An 18,840-nucleotide genomic window follows, 5' to 3' on the forward strand; every position below is an offset into this window, starting at 1 on the left:
GGTATTTTATTATTTGAGTGAAAAATTACCTTTCTCAAAAACTATGTTACATTTCAGAATTCTATTGGCTACTGATAAGAGAACGGATTCAATAACTTGCCCCTTCAAAAATGAAGTTCTAGGCCTGTACAATGGTTACCACGTCAAGCTTTAAATGTTCTAACACGACATAAAACTTCATATTTAACTTTATTTATTTGATATGATCAGGCTGAGAGATTTGTCTAACGCTGAGAAACACGAGCATCAGAAAGCCTTGAAGGATAAAGATAAGATTGTTGCTGAACTGAAAGAAACTAAAGCCCAGAAAGACAGCGCTAATAAAGCTCTCAAGGTATGGTATGCTGTCATAGAATATTCAAACTGTTTTCAAACGTGTGGACTGGGTTTTCGGTCCCTGCGTGACTCCATATGTCTTTTCGAGGTATGGCGGACAGGAAAGGAGTGTACCGTTTGGTTTAGGTGTATACACACAAACTTACCCAAACCTTAACGCCATGCTGTCAGAGAATATTCAAACTGTTTTCAAACATGTGGATTGGGTGTTCAGTCCCTGCCTGACTCCATGGATTTTCCCTGGAATAATTCTCTGGGTTTTTCCTCCCACATCTCAAACTGAAACTTCCTTCCCTGTCTTCTCTCTGTTGAGTTCTTGACTAGTACTGTAATTAAGTTGCATTTCTGAGAGTCCTCGGCACTAACAACCAACATAAATGAAATGAAAAAATTTACACCTGTGGTGCCACTGAAACGTTCCTTTTGCGTGGTGTAATAGTTGGTTGCCTCCAAACATTGGCCCCATGTGACAAAGCCTTTAGTATTCTTGCCATAGTCATATATGTAGGCAAAGTCTTTGACTTTAGACGCTTGAAGATTAGCCATAAGGCATTCAGAGTGATTTGTGATCAGTTTTGCTAAATGTACCATTTGTTTCCAATATGGATTGTTTCTTTAAACATTTGTAAAGAAATAGAAATGTTTGTGATATTCCAATTATATACTGGAGCTATTCTTGTGATACTTTGGTTATATTCTTTCGATATTCTGATGATATTCTGGTGATATTCTGGTGCTATTCTGGTGTTATTTTGGTAATATTCTGATCTGGTGATATTCTGATGATACTCTGGTGATATTCTTGTGATATTCTGATGATATTCTGATGATATTCTGGTGGTAATCTCTGATGGTATTCTCTGATGGTATTCTGTTGATATTGAAAGTAATTTTCATTTTTAATTCTTGCAGGAAGCCGAGAACCAAATCATTGAGCTAAAAGAACAGGTAAGTAGCAAGATAATTCCAACTATTCTAAAAAAAAAAAAAAAAATTTTGCGGATTTACATGAATAAAAAATAGTTTTTTTTATGGTATGGTTCATATTAACAGGAAATGCCAAACAAAACAAGTATTCCTAATGGATTAATTTATAACACACAGGTGGATGCTGCTCTGGGTGCTGAAGGAATGGTAGAAACGCTGACCGATAAGAACTTGGAGCTAGAAGAAAGAGTTGAAGATTTGCAGACTACAGTCACAGATCTGGTAAGTTATAACTGCAGTAACGCTTCTCAGATTCATATTTTGGGTCATAACATTGATATATTTGTTCATAACCAAACTACTTCAAAGTGAAATGTTTCTCAAAATGCTTTATACTATTGAAAGCTGCTGTATGCTTCTCACCAATAGCTCTTATTGCCATTAATTTTAAGAGCGATTACCAAATGTATACCTTCCCTTGAAAGGGTTTTGATACCTTCTGTAAATGTGACCAATTTGTTGTTGGCCATGACATGAATCCCTACTCTCTATGAATGAAGATGTATATGCAATATAATTTACCTGTAGAAGTTTCAGCTTCATTACTCGTCAAGTTTTGGAGAAAAATAGTGAAAAATCACAGAGAAATGTTTTCAGGAGAGTTGCGTAAACACATTGTACATGCTAAGATTATTTTCGTCTCCTGAGACTAAAATTACTTTTGTGACAGAGTTTTACTCATTTCTCAAAAACTACAGCACTTCAGCAAGTAATATTTTAAAGGAAGCTTTCTACCGTCATTCTTCAACGCCAATAAGTTTAATGTAAATCTTTGGACATTGTATCCAGACCCTTTAAAGGCAGTGGACACTATTGGTAGTTACTCAAAACAATTATTAGCATAACACCTTTCTTGGTGACGAGTAACTGGGAGAGGTTGATGGTATAAAACATTGTGTGAAACGGCTCCCTCTGAAGTGCCATAGTTTTTAAGAAAGAAGTAATTTTCCATGAATTTGATTTCGATACCTCAGATCTAGAACTTGAGGTCTCGAAATCAACCATCTAAACGCACACAACTTCGTGTGACAAGGGTGTTTTTTTCTTTTATTATTATCTCGCAAGTTCGATGACCGATTGAGCTCAAATTTCCACAGGTTTGTTATTTTATGCATATGTTGAGATACACCAACTGTGAAGGCTAGTCTTTGACAATTACCAATAGTCTCCACTGCCTTTAACTCCTATGTCTTAATCGTTTGATGAATAGGAAGCTTTGTCTGACATGAATGAAGAGCTTCAGGAGAATGCTCGGGAGACTGAGATGGAGCTGAGAGAGGAGATTGATATGCAGCGTAGTAAGGTGGTGGAGTACCAGCGTCGGATTGGAGGGATGCAGGATACGGCCAATGATTACCAGGAAACTATCGCTAAGTTCCGTCAGCTGACGGCATCTCTACAGGTATGAATAATAGTCTCTTCTTTCGTTTGATCTCTGGACCTAGGTGAACATTGAAGATAATTAAATTGGTAGTTTAGAGTGACTTCTAGACACTTAGTGGTATCCTCATCAAGGACTCCGAGTCCCTGCTCGCCTTTTGGTGGTCTGGAGTCAGGGCAGTCATGAAGGATGTGGCAAGATTAATAACAATAATAATAACAAAAATATATATTTGGTTTGCAGTAACACCATGTGTGTATCTACTTGCCAGGTAGAGTTTGTTCTTAGAGAACTGTCTTGCTTAACAATAATAATAATAACAAACTTACTTGGACACAAGTGTCTTGACGCAGACTGGAACCCACACTTTGCTGATCAGAAACACCAACACTTGAATCCGGTGTTGTTAAACGCTCGGCCACATAACGCGCCATCAATTACAGGGATCTTTTAAACAATTTGACTTTCATCCTTATCCTCTGTGTTTTTTGAGTAGACGGTTGTTAGATGAAACGGCTTGTGATTTAGTTGATTCTCCGGACATAAGTTGAGTACTTGATGAATTATTTGTTTTGATTGTTGAATTCAGGAGAAGAATCGAGACCTCGTTAGCCAGCAAACGGATGCTTCTGAATCCCCAGACGCACTGGCTGACATCCCGACTTATGATTTCAAGGCTAAATTCCTGGAGACAAAGGCACAAGCTAAGGTAGGGATACTAGAGGACTGACTGTGGGGGCAAAGATAGTTTTATAATGACTGACTACGAGGGGACACTAATGAACAGGCTGTGAGTCCAAAAAGATTGTTTGAATGACTGAAGTTGAGGGCAATATGTAAGACGCCAAATACTAATGAATTGGATAAGAGGGCAATATGGGTTTTATAATACCTGACTTTGAGGGCAACAACTACGTTATGACATTCCTAGCAAAGAAAATATTTACTGTTCGTGGGGGCAAGAGTCACATACTCAGAATATATGTTGATATAATGAATACAAAACTAACAAAAGATGTAATTTTAATTTTGATTTCAGGCCATAGAGACGGATTTGTTTAAGCTTCGTATTGATCAAGCCAATCAGCATATTGATCATCTATGTGCTTTTATGCCGGATCAATTCTTGCGTCGTGGAGGTAAGTTTAGATATGACAAGAGAGACTTGTGTCTTCTGTATGCCAGGGCCCAATTTCATGGCTCTGCTTACCGCCAAATTTTGCGCTTACGATCACCATTCTCTGCTTAAGTGCACGCCTGTATTTCTGGGCTAGCTTCCTAAGCGCAGAATACCTAGTAACATGGACTACACACGCGCACGAGCCAATATTCCCTGCTAACCCATGAAATACGCTTGACATAAGCACAGAATTCCCTGCTGCCGTAAGCACCGATTCTTTGCTACTGGTAAGCAGAACCATGTAATTTGTAACAAGCCATTGGACTTACAACTTACATAATTTCTTAGATTAGATTACCACTTACATGAGGGCCATATGCACCAAATGTGTATTTTTGGACTGCTTAAAGCCATTGGACCCTTTCGGTACAGAAAAGAAAATTAAAAATTAAATTATAAGATTTACAAATAACTTACAGGGTTTACATAAGGTAATGGTGAAAGACTTCTCTTGAAATATTATTCCATGAAATGCTTTACTTTTTGAGAAAACATTAAAACAATATCAATTCTCGATATCGAGAATTACGGATTTATTTTAAACTCATGTCATGACACAGCGAAACGTGCAGATACAAGGGTGGGTTTTCCCGCTATTTTCTCCCGAGTCCGATGACCATTGAGCCTAAATTTTCACAGCTTTGTTATTTTAGATATAAGTTGTGATACACGAAGTGTGGGCCTTGGACAATACTGTTTACCGAAAGTGTCCAATGGCTTTTAAACGATGGAATTCCAGTCCTGAGGAAGCAAGTCCCTTGTCCTTAGACTTTAAATTTACATCACTTCTAAGCTTGTCGCTTGCTATGCGCTAAGCATATATTTTAAATGCAGACATGGATGGTTTTCCAGTCCTGAGGAATCAAATGCATGTCTATTGATTGAGGAGTTCTTTTATTGTCACTTGCACTGTAGGGGCTCGAATTTGGTGTAAATTTCAACAAGACCTCATGGCTTCTAGATCAGAAACGTTACCGGACAAGAACACAGTAGCATAGCCCCATAGAGCTATATATACTGACTAGAGCGCTAATTTGCTCCGCGTTTTGAAGCCATCCTGAGCGCAGACATATTTGATGTGTTGCGTGACTACGGAACGATTTTAATTTTAAGAGAACACACATTGCCGCGATTTTTTTTAATTCGGCATGTGCGCTTTCGTACGCGACTGTCCATACTCGCACGTTCGCGCTACGAAAACCATAAGTTCGACTTGATTGACATACTTAAAAAAGTATATGCGCCTTTTAAACATGACGCACATGATGTTCGCAGTTTTGTACGCTCATCAGCAGATTGTGCGTTCACATTTGCTGCATTTTTTGGTTCGATGACACATAAAAGAAAAAACGCACAATCACGCAAATAGCCTGTACAATTGCCGTACACAATTTCAAGCTTTTGTATTGGTTTGTACATAAACATGGATGCGCCCACACGGCTTCAAAACCTTAGTGCGTGTATAACGGGGTGTTAGCGCTCTAGTCAATATATATAGCTCTATGCATAGCCCTCACCATGAAGTGGCCGTCTGACCTTGTGATGTTAGTTGATCTCTCATCAAACAATTTTTCTTAAAGAGTAACGTGGGAGTTCTTTATTTCTGGTATTATTGTTTTCAGGTGATCATGATTGTGTGCAGGTACTTCTCTTCATTGGTAGGATGTTATCCAAAGCTGATCTTCTTGTCAGCCAACTTAAAGAAAAGGTACTTAGCATATTTAAAACTGTCAATATTTGTTAAAAGTTTGCCTTACAGGAATTCAACACATAAATTCTGCTTAGCAAATTTCAAGAAATGGACAGGGTACCAGTCCAAGCAATGGTAATTGTGTGGTGTTTTGGCTGGTAATCTATTTTTGCTAAGCAAATTTGTTTGTACTAAGCTAGTTTTGTGCTGACAGGCTTCATGAAATTGAGCACAGATCATTGTTGAACTGGTAAGCGCACAGTCACAATTGTGATTGGTTAATTCATCGATGTGTCTAACCAATCAGATCTTTGTTTCCTACAGGCCGATATTCCTGAGTCAATGTCTCGTGAGGACGTACTCCGTAACAACAAGGGAGAACAACTCTCCTTCACTAACTTTGTCATCTTCACCATCGCCCAGCTTCAGACTATCCTCAACAAGTACCAGATGTAAGACCCTTAAAGTCATTAATTCAGCTTACTAGAATTCCAAGCGGTCACCCCCCCCCCCCCCTCATTATCAATAAAGAACTACACATGTATGGTGTCATGGTTGAGTGGTTTAGAGCATCGAAATCAAGTTCTGGTGGTTAAGTCATCGGAGTGTGGGTTCAGATCCTGGTCATGACACTTATGTCATTGAGCAAGATGCTGTACTATAGTTGCTTCTCTTTACCAGGGATGTAAATGGGTCCCTGCTAGGGTAGAGGTTGACATTGTGTTTGAAAAAGCACTTAACAAAAAGTGATTAGCAAGGTTTTGTTTGATTATCTTCCAAACTGTCATTTCAATTTGGTGTTAACCTTTTATTTGTAGATCACTGACTTCATGTAATGTGGCTCTGTTCTGTAAGATTGGTACCCTGTATCCTGAAATGTCTCCACATGAAACTGCATTGGATCATCTGATTGATCTACTGCGTAAAGATCAGGTAAGTGAATGGGTCATGGCACCAGACCAGTCATGCCAGTTGCAATTTCAAGGGACCAGGGTTGGATTTCATAGATTTGCTTAAGCACAAAAAGTTGCTAAGCACAACAATTATACTTACCAGAATAAGGCTAGCAGCCAAAATACCAATTAATGTGTAAAATATTTGACTGGTATTCCGCTTATTTCTGCTTAGCAAAACAAAACAGTTTGCGTTGGCACCATGTGGAAATCTGTTTTGAGTACTGTTGGTTCTGAAAAGAACCAGTTGTTTATGCACTACTCAATAAGAGATTTACACAGGGTGATACCACAAACCTTACCTGCTTATACTTCCACTAATCAAAGTTTCAAATCCTTATTAAAATTATGCTTACCAAAATATGGTCACCAGCGAAAATGCCTTTTCGCATTTTCCATTTGACTGGCATTTTCAAACCATTAGAAAGATTGCATGAACAGTTTACAATTGATTGATATACTTGATGTTGGTTTTGGCTTTATCCTAACACTGTTGTGTGTAAGCACTGTATATTTAGTACTTTTCCCAGTTCTGTTGACAAAAACCACAGGCAAACACCTCAGGTTGGATTCGTGCGATTCTAGAGCAGTGTCTTACCAACTAGACCAACTGATTTTGTTCACAGAACTCGGAAAGGTATCGATTGTAAAGTGCTTACACACATCTGTGTAAGGGTAAAACCAAAATTAATAGAATTGTTATAATTTATTGATATATTTGTTGATCTTAACTTCATGTGACTATGTAATGGTTTATAATGGCAATTACTTCCAAGTCAAGTGAAGGATTTCATTAATTAATATAATTGATTAAAGACCCTGGACACTAATGGTAATTGTCAAAGACTAGTCTTCACAGTTGATGTATCTCAACATTATGCATAAAATAACAAACCTGTGAACTTTTGAGCTCGAATGGACGTCGGAGTTGCGAAATAACTATGAAAGAAAAAAACACCCTTGTCACACGAAGTTGTGTGCTTTCAGATGCTTGATTTTGAGACCTCAAATTCTAAACCTGAGGTCTCGAAATCAAATTCATGGGAAATTACTTCTTTCTCGAAAACTACATCACTTCAGAGGGAGCTGTTTTTCACAATGTTTTGTACTATCAACCTCTCCCCATTACTCGTAATCAAGAAAGATTTTATGCTAATAATTAATTTGAGTAATTACCAATAGTGTCCACTGCCTTTAATACTTCTGATTTCCTTAGCTCGATGAGACAACATCCCTGGACTTCTTGATGAAAGCCATCGGATTCTTCACTCATCTCTACAGCGTTCATCTGTCTCAAGAAACTCTAGATCAAACCTCCTTTATGGCTGATACCGTCAGGCTGGTTACCTCTGGGACTGATATGGTGGCATTGGAGATCAAGAAACTACGAGTTCTCATGCAGGTAAGGTTCTCTTAAAGGGTGTATGTAACTTTTGTAGGACAAAAAAAACACAATGTCCACAGATTTACACTAAACTTACACAGTTTGAAGATAATAACAGCAGAAAGCTTCCCTGAAAATATTACGTGCTGAGGTGCTGTAGTTTTTGGGAAAATGAGTAAAACAATGTCATGAAAATAATTTTCGTCTCATGAGACGAAAATTATTTTAAGCATTTACAAACATAAGGGAAGCTTTCCACTATCATTATCTTCAAACCCTGTAAGTTTAATGTAAATCTATGGACATTTTGAAAAGGTACCCAAATCCTTTAAAGGAACATTACAGAATTGGTTTTTGCTAACAAAACAGTTGCTGGCAGTGTATCTATGGTATCCACCATAAACATAAACTGACAAACCTGTAGAAGTTTGCGATCGGCCATCTGTGATCTTAGACACATTTTTTTTCTAACCAATTATGTTACTTCACGAGTAGTAATAATTGTGACACTTATGAATAAGGGTCGGGAAGCTGTTCTGAGGATCAGTAATCTCCTCAAATGTAATGTCTGTAAAAGTGAGTACAGTGACGAAGCACACATTAGAGCCGTCTTCATAGAATGGAAGTGTCGTGGCCGAGCGGTTAAGAGCATCAAATTCAAACTCTGGTGTTTCTGATCAGCAGAGTGTGGGTTCGAATCCCCAGCCGCGACACTTGTGTCCTTAAGCAAGACACTTAACCATTGCTTCGTCCTTCGGATGGAACGTTGAGCCGTTGGTCCCATGTGCTATGTAACGCATGTAGAAGAACCCAGTGCACTAATCGAAAAGAGAAGGGGTTCGCCCCAGTGTTCCTGGTCCGATCGGCAGCAAATTGCGCCACAGCATTTTGTAAAGCATTACATGATGCTATCAGAATTAGGTCTCATAATTCAAACGTAGTCCCACAATCTTGCAGGAAATACTGTATGTTACATCCACAATTGTTATTATTATTAATTATAATATCTAATGGTAGCAAGGCTGTGCTACCACAAACCTGACTAAAAAGCATAGAAATTAAGCAAGCTCGTAAAACCATTGCTACTTACAGGCGATGCAGGAAACCAGTGATTTCTCTATTCTACTCAAGGATCTGGAGGGTACCAACACAGACCTGAAGACATTCGCTCGCATGGTAAGCATTCACAACTTCGTATTAAAACCGCAAAGCTGAACTGTTTTTTTGACGTCACAGCCCTGTTTTTCGCTGCGAATGTTCAGCACATTTCAACTAATGAGAATTATTTGTGGCATATTTGTGACATCAAAGTATGAACTGGGCTTCATATGACTGTCCATTGGTGGATTAATTTTGGCATGTGTCATCCAGAATGATGATTATTTGTGCATGTTGTTGTTGATAGATCCGACGTCGTTTACCCCAAGCTGAAGGAAGTGATGGTCCTACCCCTGGACCTCAAGCTCTTGTGTATACTGCAGATGTAAGTATAAGTTGAAATCATAGTCAATGGAAAGAGGTTCATTAAAATATATTTTACTCAAAACTTACTTTAGTTATAAGAAAAAACAACATCAAACTAAATTTCTTTAATTAATGAGTCACTTAAAATTGTAAATTTGTATTGGAACTTTGACTGCTCACCTAAGGGTCGCATACATTGACTTTTAAAGTTTGGGGATTTTTTATATTTTTTGTTTTTATTGGTACAAGGTCTTTGGCATGTTTTCTACTTGGTGTTTATCTTAATTATTAAAGCTACAGTCTGCAATCTGAAGCACTCTATATGGATTTTTCGTAATGGTTTTTTGGGGGTACGTATTGACATGCAAGTAGTAAACCACACAGGTCTGACTGGATAATTTGTTTATTTATTTATTTTGGGTTGAACAGCAGGACTTGAACCTAATACCTCTGTTTATATGTGTCAGTGTTCTATCAACTTAGCCATCTAGCCCTTCTGTTGGGGGGTCTCCCAAAATCGTCAATATCTTTGTCAGGGGTGCCAGTCAGAAACCAGTTGAATGGCTTTTGACTGGCAGCCCCTCGAACAAAGTTATTGACAAAATAGGTAGTAGCCCAAAAATTGAAACCTTATTGAATCTTATATAGGATTTGAGGCATTGCATGGTGAGGTATCAATGTATATTTGGTTTGTGGTAACACCTTGTGTGTATCTACTTGCCAGGTAGAGTTGTTCTTAGAGAACTGTCTTGCTTTTTATTGAATCTTGCTGCACCTATTTGTTGGATAGATTCAAGCTTCTTTGTCTGAGTGTAGTGATCATCTCGTCACCCTAATCGGAGGAATGAGAGAGCTTGGACAAGGAGCTATGAAGGCGGCTGGCTCATTGGCAGGTAAGAAAATACTCTTTTCTTTTACTCTTTATCATCCTTGGGTAATTTTTCTTTAGTTGTTGTGTTTTCACTTTAAAGGCAGAGGACACTATTGGTAATTACTCAAAATTATTATTAGCAAAAAAACCTTACTTGGTGACGAGTAATGGGGAGCTGTTGATAGTATAAAACAATGTGAGTAACGTAGTTTTCGAGATTGGAAAGAAGTAATTTTCCATGAATATGATTTTGAGACCTCAGATTTAGAACTTTGTGTGACAAGGGTGTTTTTTCTTACATGATTATCTCGCAACTTGGACGACTAATTGAGCTCAAATTTTCATTGGTTTGTTATTTTATGCATCTGTTGAGATACACCAAGTGAGAAGACTGGTCTTTGACAATTACCAATAGTGTCCAGTGTCTTTAAGTGATGTCATAATTGCATTGGTGATAAAGTGAGACTCAAATCCTATTCCAGGTGTCTATAAAAGCTCATGGGTTCAAATCCTGCCTGTTGAAGGTCAAAAGGGCCAATTTCATAAAGCTGCTTAAGCAGACAATGTCGCTTAACAAATTCCTGCTTAACAGTAACAAGCTTGATAACGGTTAGAAGTGGTACATCTGACATGGTATTTTGGCCGGTAACATTACTGGTAAGCGTAATTTTGTTGAGCTTAGCTAATTTTTATGCTTAAGTGGCTCTATGAAGTTTGCCCAGGCGTCTGTAAACTTGTCCACAGACACAGAAAACACACAGAACTTTTGTTCAAATAATTTTGGGTCAAACAAATTTGGTTGACACAAAATTATACAAATTTACTGGAGTGTGACTTGAACATGCGGCTTCCGTATTGGTATACCTGGCGCTCTGCCAATTGAGCTATCTACATGTAGCCCAATGTTGGTAGTCTCCCTATTTCATCAATGTTATAACTCGTATAACCAGGGATCACACACAGGTTCACGATATTACTTGAGCTTTCTTTTGTTTTTGTTTTTTCTTCATAAATCAATGTGAGGCAGAATACTTAATGACCCCATGGGTGTAATTTAAGTTTCAATAAAAATGAAGAAAATAACATGAAAAATTACCATGTATTTGGGTTATCTCTACATGTAGTAATAAATCATACTGTAATACAAGAACTAGTTATTAAATTATGTGTTATGGTTATTAGATTAATTTTTTGAATATGATAAGACTGGAGTTGAGTTAATTTAATTGAATGAAGTCAACGATATTATCGAGTGGATGTTGTTACATATCATGTCTGGATTATTTGTCTGCAAATATTTTAAGTTCTGCTTTGTTTTTAGATAATAATAATAATAATAATAAATAAAGACTTGTAATGCATACATATCCACCCTGCCGGGTGTTCAAGTTGCAAAAGAAAATTTTAAAACAAAGAAGACACAACTAAGTTAGCACTTAAAAATCTTTAACATAGGCAAGTTTTGAGACGAGATTTGAACTTTGTGGTATAGAGATAAGATCTAAGATTAAGTGGTAGAGAGTTCCAGATGCGTGGCGCAGCTAAAGATCATAGAGAAAGGACATTGGACACGGAAAATGTGTACCCATGATTGTGGCTGTGCACAAATGCAAGTAGAAGTATGATGCTTGTGATGTTCTGTTCGTTTTTTAAATGAGCATTCATAAATACCCCAGACAGTTTCTCTATTCCTATTGGTGGAGAGCGCGCCACATGGGGGTGTTTATACGGTTGAAAAAGACCAGCTGGAGCTGTTTATAACCGGTTGTTTGCGGATAGCAATGTGCGGGTTAGCCCACAACCTCGTTCCCAGGGGTGATCGATCTCCACGCGCCATTTTAGCCCATGGATTTGAGGATGCATTACTACGCGCTCGAATAAATATCCGAAAACTGTCTCATAAAAACACAACACACATACAAAGCTCAAGGAAAGGACGTCGAACAGATAAGTTTTACAGAGTTTCTTTCTTTATTACGCCTTTTAACCAAAAAGGCATTTATGAATTGAAAAAAAGAGTAGTGACTCTCAGGCCTTTATCGCACGGCCACGACCCTGCAAGGTTTTAAACGCTACCCTTTTATTCCCTTAAGGGAATAAGTATTTACATGTATGACAAGCATTTAAACAAGCTTTAAAGATATCGCTACATAAAGACACTATCAATGAATGCACAGATGGTTCAACAGATCTGATTTCATGATACACTGAAGTAATTGTAATACAACTCCTACTGCATACAACTCATGTCCCTACTACTTGTGTAATATGAACACAGATACTCATCAATTTGTAGCAGGAATTTAGCCAACAATGTTACGGTATTTTGTATTTGTCTTCCAATAGGGCCCCAAATTTAGGGGATAATTTGGTAGAGATAATAACCAATGCAGGCCTGGTACTTTGTTCTTAAAAGTGTAAAAAGGCACCTCTCTATGAATTTTAAAGGAACATTACAGACTCGGTTTTGCTAGCAAAACAGTTGCTGGCAGTGTAAGTACTCTATGTAATCCACAATATACATAAACTGACAAACCTGTAGAAGTTCGAGATCCATCGACCATCTAGGTCACGAGAGAATAGTGAAAAACCAATTACAAATTTTGCATTGCATCGATGCCAAAACGAAAATAAATAAAACGCTCCCTGATCGATGGACTCCAAACGCGAAATTAGATTATTTATGAACAATCAAGCCTGACGGATTCTTGACCAGTTCAATACCGACAGCACGAACACACAAATGTAGATACCAGTAACAAGTAGCTAAAGGAGAAAAAAGTGTTTAAAATTATACTCTTTTTTTTCTTAAATCATGCTTTTGTAAAAAAATTCCAGGGTATTTTATAACAATTTTTTTTGAAGTGGGGACATGATGCTTTGAACTTAATATATATGAGTGCTTTTTAATGCATGTCGTCCTAAATTATGATGCAATGGAGCAACAAAGTTTTGTGTCAGTTCCTGGCGTAGAAAATTGCCTCATCATCGTAATTAAACAAGTAAAGCTCCTGAAGCCATAAAACTTCATGCGATTATCATTGTCTAAACAGGCAAAAACTGAAAGCTAAAAAAGGAACCCTAAAGTGTGGAAATCCTTTATTGATAGAATCACATTCAGCTTTGTTCATAGGCAACTTGTTACTTAAACTATCCCATTTGTGTGTAGTGTAGCACCCGGATTGAAACCGTCTTCTCCTGTTGAGGGTACAATAGAAAGTTCCTACATGACGTCTTTACGGGCAATTTGCAGCACACAGCTATGCGTTTTGCGCGAGAACGGCGTGCAGCATGTGAACATTTCACAAAGCTTGTTGCCTGATTGGTTAATAAACTGAACGCTTGACACGCCTGCAAGCCAAAATGCAATTTGCCCGTAAAAATGGCATCTATTGCAACTTATCTATTACCGGTAGGCATCCGATGGGAAACTTTTAGGTAAGAATTTCATCTTGTACTTTACTTAAGAGTGTACAATGGTAATTTTATAAACAGACACACCAGAGAAAGAGAAGAAATCCAAGGAGGGAAAGAAAGGTTTGTGCACTCAATCCTTGATCTGCTCGTTCAATCGCAGACTAACAGTTAAATATCAAATGAATAGCTTGCATTATAACCAGGCCCAGTTTCATAAAGCTGCTTAAGCACAAAAAGTAACTAAGCACAACAAAATTTTGCTTACCAGAATAAGGTTACCAGCCAAACTACCATGTCACGTATACAAACATTTGTGACTTGTATCCTGCTCATTTCTGCTTAGCAGATAGCTGTTAAGCAGAAAATTCTGCTAATCCAATTTCTTGGCTAAGCAAGAAATTACCGGTTTACCAGTAAAACAGTGATGGTACCTGTAAGGCATTCTGGGTGATCACCTATTTTTGCTAAGCAAAAGTTTTTTTTTGTGCTAAGCAAGTTTTTGTGCTCACAGGCTTTATGAAATTGGGCCCAACTAGGATGCATTCAAACTAACCTACTATGCATATTGCAACAATATCTCTCACTTGCTAACAGTTTTGCTACGTTTTGTTAAGTTGATAGTTTAAACTTTTTAGATCTTGAACGGTAAGAAAGCATTCCAGCTTGTTGTCCCAGCATGTTTACTGTCTTGCAGCACGTCAAACTATTCCAATGGTACTCATTGAGATACCTTCTATTATTGTCCTGCTAAAAATTTGAAGATTATTTGGCTTATTTTTGTTTTTCTAACTGCAATTGCACTGTTATCTTTTTGTTGAGGCCTTTCCGATTTAATGGTTGCGGCTATAGCTGCAGCTGTTGTTAAGGGTGTTGCTATGGGCTGCGTCGCAGCTGTTAGTACATCCTTCTCTGTGAAACGTTAGTTGCGCATCACACATGCACCATTCACTACTGGTGGGCAAACAGAGAACATCGCACCCATTTGTATGGGACTGATGGTGGCTTGATAGATGCATTTGTGTGTTTGCCTGGTGCACAACTTTATGGCCACCAATAGTGTCTGTGGGTGCGTTCGTTTAGCTTCCCTGGGTCGACCCCGGTCTGCCCTGGTACATTCGAATAGCTTTGACGGGGATCACCCGGGTCAGCCCCCAGTGCCCTGCATGTGGAGTGGGTCACTTGGGGGTGACCTGAGGTGCATGCCATCACCACGAGAGGGCGAGTGTGATCGTTTGTTTAGCTCTTGTCAGGGGCTCACCTGAGTGAGCACCGCGGGGAAGACCCAGTGAAGCTAATCAAACAACCCCTGTAATAATAATAACAATAACTAGATTTTATATAGCGCATTTTAAAATTATGTATCAATTCGTTTTAAATTAGTGCCCTGGTCATTGGGCCAATAACATTCCTGTAATCTTTCTCAGCTCCCTTGGGAATATATACAGGGCTGTATGCTTCGTTTTTGAAAGGGCAAGGGCACCAAAGCATTTTCTTCATGGTAAAGGGCACCCTATGAGGAAATTGCAAATTTGTACTGAAGCATTTCAAGGGCACCAAGGCAATGACCAGGGGACACGGAGGCAATCGCCTTCGTTGCCTCCGTTAAGTATCAGGCCTGTATATATACAGCCTTGAGCTTGCACTCCAGAGGCTCTTTCACACACAGTATTAACCTCTACCCTTGCAGGTACATGTACCCATTTATACACCTGGGTGAAGAGAAGCAATTATAGTGAAGTGTCTTGCTCAAGGACACCCGTATCAAGCTGGGATTGGCACCCACTCCCTGATAAATAACTCGGCCATGACACACCCTATACACTTCATGAATGTAACTGGTACGTTCACCAAAACGGTCAATTTGGACCCGGCCTTAGAGTAAACCTTTGCACTTTATATCCACATTAAAATCTGCAACTTGATGTTATAACGCACTAAGACTCATCTTAAAGGGTGTATGTAACTTTTGTAGGACAAAAAAAATACAATGTCCACAGATTAACACTAAACTTACACAGTTTGAAGATAGTGATAGTAGAAAGCTTCCCTGAAAATATTACGTTCTGAGGTGCTGTAGTATTTGGGAAATGAGTAAAACAATGTCATGAAAATTATTTTAAGCACTTACAAACAGATTTTCATGACATTGTTTTACTCATTTCTCAAAAACTACAGCACCTCAGTAAGTAATATTTGAAGGGAAGCTTTCCACTATCATTATCTTCAAACCCTGTAAGTTTAATGGAAATCTATGGACATTTTGAAAAAGTACCCAAGTCCTTTAAGATGAATTGTAAATGTCACCTTGTTGGGTTTTTTATTGTGACATCAAACTCAGCAATTTGGATACGGCCCTAGCCTCAGTTGGCACTTTTAAGTTTAGCATTCTGACTTCTTTTTTTTTTTTTTTTCTAACACTGCTAATGTTTCTAGCTTTCTAGTGTGTGAAATAGCTGAAAGAAAAGTAGATTTACTGCCTGCCACATGAAATAACATGCAAATGCAATGCAGTTTAGAAAATAACTTTTTTTTGTTTGTTGCGTTGTTTTATATTTACAAAATCAAATCTAGCGTGTATAGTCAATTAATTATTGAAGTTAATTTCACATCCAAAATGATCTTTGCCTTATTACCAAATCTTTAGCCTGTATAGTCATTTAATTATTGTAGTGCGTTGGGTGTGCACTATATCACAACCAAAATGATCTCTTAGTATGTATGGATTTATGTGAATGCAACTGCAAGCTTAAGCTAAATACTGCCCTCTTGTGCTGAAGATGTGTCATCCAGAGCTTTATTTGGTAGAAAACCAACATTTTCCGTGCCCTCGCGTGGTATTTATTTCATTTTATTTATTACTTTTCGGGAGCTTCTGGAGTTATCATTATTTCTTTGGAACTACATCATACAAGAAAATATGATTATGCGTTTACCATGAATTTCAAAACCTTAGTCGAAGCCCAGCTGTAAATCTTTAACTTTATGGCAGAACAGCGTATCTCTGTACTTGTTTCAAGTTTGGCTGTTTTGCAATGAAGGGCCTAGACTGGGCCCCTGTCTTTATCCCCAAAGATAAAGACAGGTCCCAGCTTTTCAGATCCAGTGATTCCATTGGATACAATGATATTAGATAAACGTGCACCCAATATGCCCAAACAGTACACTGCTCTCATGTCTGCAATAGAATTTGTCTGCGTATTCTTTATGTGACATGACTGAGGTCAAAGGTTAAACCACACGCCAGTTTTTGATGCCAGCCGGTCTCTGGCATTATTCACGAGCCTCGAAGACTGACGTTCAGGCTATGAAGGGCCAAGCTATATAGCTTGCACACAGCGCCCTCTAGTGGTGAATCAATACTGACTCTTGAGTTTAGTGTCCGCTTGATTGATCTAGACATGATTGCATCGAAGTTGAATGACATAATCCACCCCCCTCTCTAGACTCTAGGGCCGCTATTTCTTGTTTCTATAACATTTTTTTAAATTTAAAGCTGTTTGTAATTTGATCGTCTGCATCTATGAATACATGAATGTGAAGCAGTCAGACTGCCGTTACATGATTGATGACTATTTAAAGGGTTTCGATATCTTTTTGTAGATCAAGTTTCTGGTCATGACATGAATCCTCACTCACTGTGAATGAAGGTGTATGTAATATAATTTACATGTTAAAGTTTCAGCTTTATTAGTTGTCAAGTTTTTTAGAAAGAAATGCTTTACTATGCATTCTAGAAAGTAGGTTCTCCATATCAAATAATAACAGTCGTAAGGAAACCTTTAAAATATGAAGGTTCAAATCATCCTTTAAAGGCAGTGGACACTATTGGTAATTACTCAAAATAATTATTAGCATAAAACCTTACTTTGTAACAAGTAATGGGGAGCTGTTGATAGTGTAAAACATTGTGAGAAACGGCTCCCTCTGAAGAAATGTAGTTTTTGAGAAAAGGGTAATTTCCCACAAATTTGATTTTGAGACCTCAGAATTAGAATTTGAGATCCCGAAGTCAGGCATCTGAAAGCACACAACTTCGAATGACAAGGGTGTTTTTTCTTTCATTATTATCTCGCAACTTTGGCGACAAATTGAGCTCAAATTTTCACAGGTTTGTTTTTTATGCATATGTTGAGATACACCAAGTGAGAAGACTGGTCTTTGACAATTACCAATAGTGTCCACTGTCTTTAAGTCTTCCAACGTTGTGTACCACTCCTCACAAAATAATTATAAGTTATTTTTATTTGCTCCTTTTTTTAACTCTAAAACTGTGAACGCCCACTTAACCTGTCAACTTGATTAGGACAATACTGTACTTACCTGTCACTACTATATTAAGTCTCCCGAGTTCCGAAAATCTAATCCGCGGTAGTAGAGTCTCAAAAAAGACAAGTTCTCAAAAGAACATAATCTACCCGGTGAGCAGAATATATATGGTGTTTTCGCAAACCACCTATACATTGATACATCGCCATGAAATGCTTCCCATTTCAACAATGTCCACAGATTTACACTAAACTTACACAGTTTGAAGATAATGATAGTAGAAAGCTTCCCTAAAAATATTACGTGCTGAGGTGCTGTAGTTTTTGGGAAATGAGTAAAACAATGTCGTGAAAATAATTTTCGTCTCATGAGCCGAAAATTATTTTAATCATTTACAAACGTATTTTCATGAATTTTTTTTACTCATTTCTCAAAAACTACAGCACCTCAGTAAGTAATATTTGAAGGGAAGCTTTCCACTATCATTAGCTTCAAACCCTGTAAGTTTAATGTAAATCTATGGACATTTTGAAAAAGTACCCAAATCCTTTAAGTCTCTTGTGTTACACGTAAATTTACATAGACTATATGTTGTACCTTCAATTCTTGCTTGTAACTTCTCTTTAAAGGGAAGGTACACCTTTGGTAATTGTCAAAGACCAGTCTTCTCACTTCGTGTATCCCAACATAAGCATAAAATAACAAGCCTTTGAAAATTTGGGCTCAATCGGTTATCGAAGTTGTGAGAAAATGATACAACAAAAACACCCTTGTTAGACAAATTTTTGTGCTTTCAGATAGGAATAAAAGACTTCTAGCTAGAAGTCTTTTATTATTTTAGTGAGAAAATACCATTTCAAAAACTAAAGTTACTTCACAGGGAGTCATTTTCCACAATGTTTTATACTATC

General features: G+C 37.8%; 1 protein-coding gene across 6 annotated transcripts in view; it reads left to right on the forward strand.

The window, feature by feature from the left end:
- LOC139941087 (dynactin subunit 1-like) overlaps positions 1-18,840 on the forward strand; it is a 344,631-nt gene that overhangs the window by 25,485 nt on the left and 300,306 nt on the right. For 5 of the 6 annotated variants that reach the window (XR_011786532.1, XM_071937510.1, XM_071937512.1 and 2 more), the window contains 14 exons: positions 211-334; positions 1,249-1,284; positions 1,441-1,545; positions 2,534-2,725; positions 3,294-3,413; positions 3,744-3,843; positions 5,507-5,592; positions 5,899-6,026; positions 6,393-6,507; positions 7,744-7,929; positions 9,004-9,087; positions 9,317-9,394; positions 10,166-10,268; positions 13,742-13,783. Coding sequence is in view for 5 of the 6 variants with exons in the window: in XM_071937510.1 (XP_071793611.1) it covers positions 211-334; positions 1,249-1,284; positions 1,441-1,545; positions 2,534-2,725; positions 3,294-3,413; positions 3,744-3,843; positions 5,507-5,592; positions 5,899-6,026; positions 6,393-6,507; positions 7,744-7,929; positions 9,004-9,087; positions 9,317-9,394; positions 10,166-10,268; positions 13,742-13,783 (1,499 nt within the window). In the remaining variant the exon portion in view is untranslated. The remainder of the gene's footprint in view (positions 1-210; positions 335-1,248; positions 1,285-1,440; positions 1,546-2,533; positions 2,726-3,293; positions 3,414-3,743; positions 3,844-5,506; positions 5,593-5,898; positions 6,027-6,392; positions 6,508-7,743; positions 7,930-9,003; positions 9,088-9,316; positions 9,395-10,165; positions 10,269-13,741; positions 13,784-18,840) is intronic. The other variant, XM_071937511.1, reaches the window with a different exon arrangement.

The sequence above is a fragment of the Asterias amurensis genome, chromosome 8, assembly GCF_032118995.1.
Source record: "Asterias amurensis chromosome 8, ASM3211899v1".
Classification (NCBI taxonomy): domain Eukaryota; kingdom Metazoa; phylum Echinodermata; class Asteroidea; order Forcipulatida; family Asteriidae; genus Asterias; species Asterias amurensis.